At 55.0% G+C, this 9,611-nt stretch overlaps 1 protein-coding gene across 1 annotated transcript in view; it reads right to left on the bottom strand.

Moving 5' to 3' along the window:
• Nucleotides 1-5,157: 5,157 nt before the first annotated feature.
• The window catches only part of KIAA0319, a 47,450-nt gene continuing 42,996 nt past the window's right edge, over nt 5,158-9,611 (bottom strand). The window contains exons 20-21 of the mRNA XM_081295946.1: nt 8,047-8,138; nt 5,158-5,729 (exon numbers count right to left, since the gene is read on the bottom strand). Coding sequence (XP_081152072.1) covers nt 5,551-5,729; nt 8,047-8,138 — 271 coding nt within the window. The 3' untranslated portion in view covers nt 5,158-5,550. The remainder of the gene's footprint in view (nt 5,730-8,046; nt 8,139-9,611) is intronic.

Genomic DNA, 9,611 nt, shown 5'->3' with positions numbered 1-9,611 from the left:
GTGTTGTGGTCTGTGACCTCTGGCCTGGCAGGGCTGAACAGGAGAAGGTGGCGAGCCTGAATAGTTACCAGTTAGCTCCCCCAGGAACGCCCAGGGGCCGGGCCGACCTTCACTGTTGGCAGCCCCAGGTGCCATGGGCTTCTCTCTCAGCAGGGACTCCCCAGCAGTTACCTCCTGACTCCAAGGCCTTGAAAGGACACCTCTGACTTCCTTCCTCCAGCTGGGCAGCTTTCCCCCTGTAAGAGCTGATCCTGTCTGTGCCTCTGTCCGTGTGGATCTTTATTTTTAAAGAGGGCTGCATGAAAATAAAGATCAGAAGCACCACGTGGACAAGCCTATTTTACTGTGAACCGACACAGGAACTTGAACCTGAAGTTCAAGTTCTGTGGGATTCTTTCCCCTGAAGGCAGGAGGTGGTATAATTAATTACCCTCCATCAGCTAGTTCCTGAGCACTTTACTTGAATAATACTTAATGCTGTGATTGTGCCGTGCTGCACTTTGTGAGCTAAAACCCGGGAGTAAGTGTTAGTGTGAAATACGTAAACCCTTTGGTTTCTAAACGCGTGCACATGACTTATTTTCTGCTTCTTGACGGCGTACGCCTCTCTCTCCAGCCAGCAGACTTCATATGTGTTGCCAATAAATGCTGAATTCGCACAGCTTCCCTCGAGTGTTGAGAGGTCTGGTTGTTTGTTTAGTTCTTTCCCTTGGCAGGTCACTGTTTTTACTGGACAGTCCTGGGCCAGCGTGGATGTCGTAGATAACGCTCCTTCCCCGGAGACCGCTCTCCCCTGAACCCCTGAAGGAGGGCTTTGTGCTCAGGGCATGTTTGCTGACCTGGTCTGAGAATCCCCGCGGCAAGTCAGGTGCTGCCCGGATCCGCCCGTCTGTCTTCCACACACCCCACGACAAACCACTTGTTCAAGGGCTGTTTCTGGTTTGGGTTGGGGAAAGCACAGGACTCCGTGGTGTCCACCTGTGACCTCTGTGTGTGACTAACAATGCCCTAGGTCTGTTTTCTGATCTAGAAACAGCACCACAGATGGGACAGATTGCATAGCTCATTTTGGCTCTGGTCCAAGTCTGGTCCAAGGTCAAGGGCTGCATCTGGTGATGGCCCTCCCTGTGGGCAGAGTTCCTGGCAGCGCGGGTATCACATGACAAGAGACCTACCCAAGCTGGCTTTTAGAGCAGACGTGCAGAGCAGTCCATTCTGGAGGGCAGAGCCCTAGTCACGGGGGTCCCCCTCCAGGCCTGCAGGGCCCTGCCTCCTGGAGCACCAGGAGAGAACGACCCCTGTGAGCTGGAGGAGCCCTTGACAACCCACGTCAACACCCCTTCAGTTCCAGGAGCGGGTGTCGACCGCCTTCCATTGCTGAGGCAAACACCCAGGGTAACCAACAAGAGGAAGGATCTTGGCTTACAGTTTCAGAGGCGCCCGTCCACGGTCTGGCCTGCTACTTCTGGGCAGTGGTGAGGCCGCCGTTAGGGCGACAGTGCCCAGTGGAAGGAAGCCGTTCACCACAGTGGCCAGGTGCAGAGAGGGAAAGGGGCCCGGTGACTGGGGCCCACCAGGCCCACCTCCTAAACACCCCCCAGATAGTGCCACAGGCTGGGGACCAAGCCTTCAGCGCGTCCTCTGGGACACACACAGAAAGCACAGTTTGATCCCCAGGGAACTGCCCAGAGCTCCTAGCAGGGTCGACAGTGGCCTAGGGGCCCTTTGTTTGCCCACCTGCATAGAGCACTCACTCACCATGCATGAGGCACTGGGTTTGATCCTCAGCACCACGTAAAGTAAAATAAAGACACTGTGTTCACCATAACTAAAAGATAAATATTACAAAAAAGATTTTTTAAAATTTGGGTGTACAGAGTATGACTCTATTTTATAGGAAATTCTAGAACATTCAAGCTAATCTGTATTGATGTCTAGGGGAGGGAGGGATTGCAATGTCCATAAGGAAACTTTCGGGAGTGGACATATCTGCTCCTTGGCTGGACGGTCGTGTTGGATCCACAGGTGTGCACGCACTGCAGAACCTATCAAATCACAAGCCTTAAGTAAGCACAGGTTTTTGCAAGTGTGTTGTGCCTCAATACACTGTTTTTTAAAGCCAGCTTTGTTACTGATCCAAGTGCAGGTTAGTACCTGCGACGGAATCTCACCACCACCCCCGGCACTGCCAGCCTTCGCCAGCAGGGGGCAGACGGCTGTCAATGGCAGCGCGGCCTCTGGCTGGGGCCCCAGCTCCTCCCAGCCTGTCCCCGGGTGGGAGAAGCAGGGGTCCGGCACTGCAGCCAGGGCTTTCTTGCTCTGTTTCTCTGTAGAAGGTCAGACAGTGAATATTCTAAGAGTTTGCAAACTATTCTGCCACGACTTCTTGCCTTGTCCATAGCAAGGAGCAGCAAAGGTCCCCATAAGCAAATGTGGGTGGAGTGTTCCAGCGAGGGTCTCCAGACACAGCCCAGCCTCTTACAGTTTGCGTGATACAAAGTATTTTTTCCCCAACTGTTTGAAAACACAAAAAACCATGCCCTTGGGCTCCCAGGATGTACAAAACAAGCTGCTGCCCACAGTTGCTGGACATCCTGTCCAGGGAAGCCTGAAGCCTGAAGAAAATAATATTTCCCCTAAAAATAAGGCTGACAGAAGACAGGCCCCTCTATTTAATTAGCAAGACGTTTAATAGTGTTACGTTAGAAGGAATATCTTGTCAATACACTGGGGAGATTATGCATTTAAAAAAATAGAGTCAAGACTTAAAACCGTCCACCACAGCTTGGTCACATAAGAAAGAGGGGCTCTCGCCCTGCCCTCCTGCCAGGGAGGCGTGTCTGTCCCCATGTGCAGTGATAACTTGTCTGACCTCACTGTGTGCTTTTAGCAGGTTCTGTTAACATGCTCAGCCTCTTGGTGCGGTGGGAGTGAATCCTGTTCTCGGGTGAGGATTTTCTCCCTTGGTTCTGCAGTGCTGGGGATTGAGGCCACGGTCCTGTGTGTGCTAGCTGAGCTGCACCCCCAGCCCTTCTCTTTATTCAGTCTCATGCCGCGACTCATGAGCGTGTCACCCTGCGAGCCCCGCAGCCGCTCTCTCCCCGCTTGCCCACAGCTCCTACTGGGACCCACGCGATGAGCAGCAGGAGACGGCGTGCAGGGGGTCGTCCCACCTGGTGCTCTCTCCTCTATGAGGGATGACAGGGACCCACTTTCTGGTCACTTTGGTGATGTTTACTTTGGTTTCCCATAGATTCAAGATTCTTCTGTGGTGGAAGGGTCCCAGAGGCCAGGCTGAGATGGCGAGGACAGAAGGGGGTGGAAGGGTCCCAGAGGCCAGGCTGAGATGGCGAGGACAGAAGGGGGTGGAAGCAGCCATGCCAGCTCCAGGGAGCAGCGGCCCAGCAAAGCTCCCGCAGGAGGCCTGGGTGGGCCAGCTGTCCCCTGGCTGTTGTCCTTGGACAAGCCCTTGATAGGACAAGGGCTTCCCGTCAGTCCTAGGAGGACTTTCAGGAGGCCCAAAGGCCCCCAGGATTTGCCCTGCAAGGCAGGACTTCTCCGTGTAGTGGAAGGTGGGCCTTTGTGTTCAGTTCCTGACCCACCGCTTAATCGACTGTGGCTTTGGGCAAGCCAGAAACGAACTTCCTGGCCTTCAAAGGGCTATCTGAACACAAGGACAGCACTGTCTCCTTCCAGGTTGGCAGCAGGGGTCCCCTGAGCCCATGGACATGTGTGTCATGACACAGCAGAGGCCCCTCCCTCGGCCTGACCACGCTCTCTGACATCGCCCTTGGACTGATGTCTCCCGTGCCAGTGATTTCCACTTATGCATAAGATCCACTTAACCTGGTCACTGGGTAGGGCAGGTCTAAGTTTATGATGCTGAAGACTGGTGTAAAAAGCGTCACGTTTTCCTTATAATACACAGATGGTATTGAACCTGATAGTTTTACAGAAAATATAAACATAAGGAATTACTACACCAAGAAATTACTGTAAAGGTAAAATTACACTTCTGTACCTTTTAGTTCTACTATTCTGCGTGAAGTGTGACACAGGAGTCCCCTCTCACCCATGGTTTCACTTTCTGAGGTCAAATGCAGTCTGGAAATATTGAAAAAAAAATCAGAAATAAGCAATTCACACTTTTGAGTAGCATGGTGAAGTGGCATGCTGCTGCACTCCATCCAGCCTGAGATGGAAGTGAACCGCCCTGTGTCCACTGTGTCCATGCAGTATATGCTACCTGCCCAGTAGTCACTGGGTAGCAGCCAGCACCAACTGTCATAGCATCTCATTAAGTATGTTAAGGTAACCCCTAGTTTAACTTAACAATGGCCCCAAGGCACAAGAATAGTGAGGCTGGCAATTTGTATATGCTAATAGAACCCGCAAAATGCTTCCTTCAAGTAAAAAGTGAAAGTTCTTGACTTAGAAGGAAAAAAAAAAAGCCCCATGCTGAGAGAGCTTGTGTGGTTTTTGTCCTCACACCTCGACCTGCAGAAGCCATGACCACCGAGTGTCACGCTCCGTGAGGTGGAAAGGGTGAGATGGCATGTGCGGCCACGGGAGGACTGGACACCGTGCACTCCTGCCTGAGGGTCTCAGAGGCCCTGCTTCTCCTCGGGGTGGACAGAGGCATCCCCACCTGCGGCAGGCCAGAGCCTGAGCCACAGGGCAGCGCTGGCTGTCACACTGTGCCACACCCTGTGGCTCCCCCACTCCACAGACCTGCCAACGCCCCCCCCAGCCCCAGCCCAGGACCACAGGTGGCTAGGACCGCCAGGCAACAGCCAACTCTGGGTCACGCTCTGGGTGCTGCTCTGTGGGAGGAACGGCTGTTTAAATAAGATGGACTGGGTCCAAAAACTGTTTAATAAGTATCACTTTTAAGCATGTGAAGTGGATATAGGTCCAGTTATTATGGAAAGTGCCGCAGGGGCCCAGAACCTCAGCACCCTGCCACCTGCATGAAGACTGTCCGGATCTCAGGACCTTGGCCCTCGGGTCACGGGATGGTCACCGCCTTCTGGGGCAGTCCAAATGCCCGGCCCGCGGTGAGACTCAATGTTCAGTGAATTGGTGATTCCACCGCGGTGGACATGGACAGGTGATTCAGGCTCAGCGCCGGCTCTCTCTCAGAGAAGGAGGAGGCGACGTTAAGTGCTACCTTGGGTGTTCGGCCTCCCCTTTCCATTTCCTCAGCTCCTGAGCTTCTGCCAGCCACAGAACGCTCTCTAAGGTTCTACACACACACACAGGTGTGAAGCTGCACCTGGACAAGGGCATCCGCACAGGGCCAGCTTTGGAAACACACAACTCTCGCCCGCGCGTAGCCTGGGAGTTCACCGGCCTTCAGGCCCGCTAAGGAGCTTCCCGGTCACAAGAGCCATGTTCCATTTTCAACCCCAAGAAACCCGCCTCTTCCTACAGAAGCACACCAGGCCCCTGGGAGAGGCGTCAGTGTGCGGGGCAAGTGGGCTGGAAGTTCCAGGCCACGGTGGTCCTGCACACAGGGTCCCACGGGGTCCTCCGTCTCCGGCTGCTGCACTATCTGTCCTTGGAGCAGTAATTGAAGGAAGCTCCGTTCCTGACGGAGCCGTTCCTGGACGCCCGGGGATGCCCTCTCTCCAGCCCTTCCCGGCTGAAGATGGTGTCCTGCTCGCTGTCAAGCTCGGACTCGGACACCATCAGGCTGGAGTTGTGCTCCGTGCTCCGGTGCTTGATGCCTAGGGAGAAGCAGCAGAGGCTCAGGGAGCAGCACCCCTCCTAGGAGGAGCCCTGTTCTTCACATTCAGCTCCACTATTCTGGGTGCAGGTCACAGAAGGGGCGTAGATGTGTCCCCTGAACCTTCAGCAGGGCAAGTGGCTTGGGGTTCCTAGTGATCAGCAATAGGGACCTTGCTGTCACACCTGAACTTGAGCCCCAGCTTTGGCAATTCCCAGCTGTGTGACGCTGGGCAAGGTACCTAGCCTCTCTGGGCTTTCATTCTCCTCATCTATCAATTGGGTTTATGGTGAGGATCAAGTGAGATAGTGCTGTGAATGTCTAGGCCCAGCATTCCGCAGAGTGACACTCAATGAGAGCCGTCACGACTACGGTATAAGTTCAACAGATTTGAGTTCTTGGGGTTAACAGAGGAGCGGAACAGGAAGGAGAGTGATCCCTGCTCTAAGAGAAGGAATAGACACAGACAGGTGAGAAGACAGCGCTACAGAAATAAACACCGACCTCAATCCAGAGGAGTGGCCCCCACCCCACCCCCGGCTGCTCTGGGGCCTTCCATCTAGCCTGGGAGTTGGGCAAGAGGAGGATCTGGCTGGGGAGACAGAGCAGGGGCGTGGGCTACGGGCAGCACCCAGAAAGACTCAGGACCAGACCGCGGCCAACGATTCACACAGGAAATAGGGAGTGGGAGCCGGGGCCTCCCAGAGAAGCCCCGAGTCAGGGCAGGACGTGGAGTCCAGCTTCACCCCGCAGCAGAGGCAGACAGGGGCCAAGGCACAGGCTGCGGGACAGAGGAAAAGGCCCCGGGGGACTGCAGACGAGGCTGCTGTGATCTCCATGCTACATCCCCTCGAAACGCTCTACCCCCCAGGAGAAGGCCCTGAGAGGCAGTGTCTTTGGGAGGTGACAGATGGGGTCACAGTCCCAATCAAGGAGGCACTGGAGAGCTCCCCTGGCACCCCTCACCCCCACCCCCACCCCCCACACACACGGTGCAAGGCTACGGGGAGAGGGCGCCTTCAGGAGGAGCTGGCCCTCACCGGGCACCGAATGTGCTGCCCCCGTCCAGGAGGAACTGTGGTCTAGGGACATGTGGATGGATGAGAACTAGGGGTCAGGTGCGCGGCAAGCACCCAGCACGGTTCAGCCCTGGTCATTACACAGTTCAGAGGTGAGACCGTGAGGATCTGAACGAGGGTGGAGGAGACAGCAGGAGACTGGCAGCTGGAGCTGGGGACCAGGTGGGCTCCAATGACTGAGTCCTGCACCTGGGTAAGAAGGGCCCCAGGAGGACAGAGACACCAGGGGGTGGGCGTGTTCCAAGTGGGAAGTGGTGACCTAATGCAGCCAGAGGACCTTGAGCTCTTAGGTGTAGTCACTCTGGAGCACCTCCAACGTCAACTATGTAATCTAAACAGTGGGCACTCAATAAACGCACACTACTCTGTGCTTGCAGTGAAGCTCTTGCTGCCAAAGCCTCTGACTCACACTCCGTGTACCCAGGCAGTCCTGGCCTCTGTCCTGAGGCTTCCTCAGGCTCCCACAGGACTCCCAGCACTGCAGGGTCTGATGTGCCCTCAGGCTGAGCTCCTGGTTCACTTCCCTCCATCCCCAGGTAACCTGGGGACTGTGCAGGGGCAGGCACTCAACACTGCGAGTAGGCAGCGTCTTGCATTTCTTGACCTTGAAAGTGAGTATGTCCCTGTGTGAGCATGAATTTAGCTGAAAGCCAGCATCATGGCAGAGCCACAGGTGCCTGCATGAGCAGCCGCAGAGGCCAGAGAGGGCACAGGAAGCAGGCCGCAGTTAATACTGAGCTCCCAAAGCCAACTGAGGCGGGCAGGAGAGGCCCACGCGCAGGGCGCCCTGAGCGGAGCTAATGCAGCTGCCGGAGAGTGCGGGCTTGTGAGGTCTACATGTCCTTTTGCTGCATTTCTGGTCTGGCAGGCCGACAGCGACGAGCGTTCACACAGGAGCTGGGGGACACTGTGTCGTGCCTCCTGCCACCCTGCCACCACTGGGTGCCAAGGAGCCTCGCCCTGGGGTCCCTGGGCAGAGCTGACTGATGACAGACACGTCACATCCCTCACCATCGAGGCCTAGAGTCTCTGCAAGATGTCACTATCTAAGGCCACAGTGCTCCCGTTGGCAGGTCCCGGGACCGAGGCGCTGGCTGTCATCGCAGGCTCCATCCGGATCACTCTTCCTACCTCACTGAGCGCGGACTCGGCTTACTCCTCCCCTACGCCCAGTTTCCCTCCCTGGCAAACACCCTGGCGAGGCGGCGCGGCGGCCCGGGCACCGCCAGGGCTTCTTACTGTATTTGGGCCTCAGCTCCATTCTCTCCTGTTCGTCCATGTTGTCCAGGATGGTGTACTTCGTTTTCTTCCTTATTTTAGTCCTTTTTTGTCTGAAAGGAACAATGAAAAGCTCAACTCAGATCCGTCACTGGGAACCAGGGTTCGGGACACTGAGGAGCAGACACTGAGGAGGTGTTGGCCTCCGGTGTTAGGAGCTGACACTTCAGCTCCTCACTGTGAGCCCAGGGCAGCTGGAGCCCAGCAGGGCCGGCACGTGCCTCGCAGAAGCCCCCTGCAGAGAGCACCAAGAGAATGTGCCAGGAGTGGGAGAGCCACCCCCTGGGCCTGTAGCCAAGGGCTCTGAGGGACGGAGCCCCGAGAGCAGCCCCCCAAAACCATGGGTCCCGGGAGCTTTTCCTTACTAAGGAAAGAAGCCTGGTCAGCAAGCTTCCCCCAAAGCATTAGCACCTCGGAATGTCAAAGATGCAGGAATCAAACTGGCAATCAGAGAAGGAAAAACAGCAGAAATTATACTACAGGACGTTCCCAAGTTTAGTTGTTGCTTTAGCAACAAGTCAGACATTCACTCTGTATCACGGCGCCTGACAACCAGGCTGGAAGACGGTTTGAAACACATCAAAACCAGGCCAAGGTAGGTAAGGAACAAAGAGTAATCTCAATTTTCTGATCTCGAGGTGAATAAGAGATGGGCCTCTCACCCTCAGGCTAGAACCTCCTAGCTCTGGCTTTGAGAATCCTCCTAGACTTCGGTGCCTCCATGTTCTGATCTGTAAAATGGGGACAAGGATGGTCCCTTTCTTCTCTGGTTGCTGGGAGCACTACACGAGATGACCCGAGATGACACGAGACAGGCCTTAGCCATGTCACCACCCTCCCCGTCTGCTTGACACGCAGGACCCAAAGCTGCGGGCCACGAGCAGCACGGGACCCCATCCCAGGTGGCACCAGGAAAACCTGATGGACCTAAGCCTCTCCCTGGGCCTGGGCCTGGCTCTCCCTCACCATCCTACCATGGGACCGTGAGCACAGGTAAAACTTGAGTAGAAGCGACTTCTGAAAAGAAACTGTTAGTTTTAGTACATCTACTTTTTTTTTTTTTGTACTAAGGATTGAACTCAGGGGCTCTCAACCAGTGAGTCACATCCTCAGCACTATTTTGTATTTTATTTAGAAAGAGTTTCACTGAGTTGCTTAGCGCCTTGCTAAGTTGATGAGACTGACTTTGAACTTGTGATCCTCCGGTCTCAGCCTCCCCAACCACTGGGATCACGGGCATGCGCCTGCCTTAGCTCACCTACTCTTTATCACATATTTGGAGCACATTTTTAGAGACTCATAGAAAAATGGACCCGTGCAGGCTCCTAAGGACTAGGTAACCTAGTCTCACAGAGGGCCAAGTGCAGGGCTCAGGGAGATTCAGACAACAAGGCAGCCGAGGGGCTTCTGGGCACCCCATGGAGAGAAGAAAGAAAAACAAATGCAAGGTTCTCTTTGGTGATATTAGATTAAAAGAGATTCAGGCCCAACTTGGTGGTGCACACCTATAATCCCAGCAACTTGGG

The sequence above is a fragment of the Spermophilus citellus genome (assembly GCF_964194105.1).
Source record: "Spermophilus citellus genome assembly, chromosome: 5".
Lineage (NCBI taxonomy): Eukaryota > Metazoa > Chordata > Mammalia > Rodentia > Sciuridae > Spermophilus > Spermophilus citellus.
This window is presented reverse-complemented; position numbering and strand designations above follow the sequence as displayed.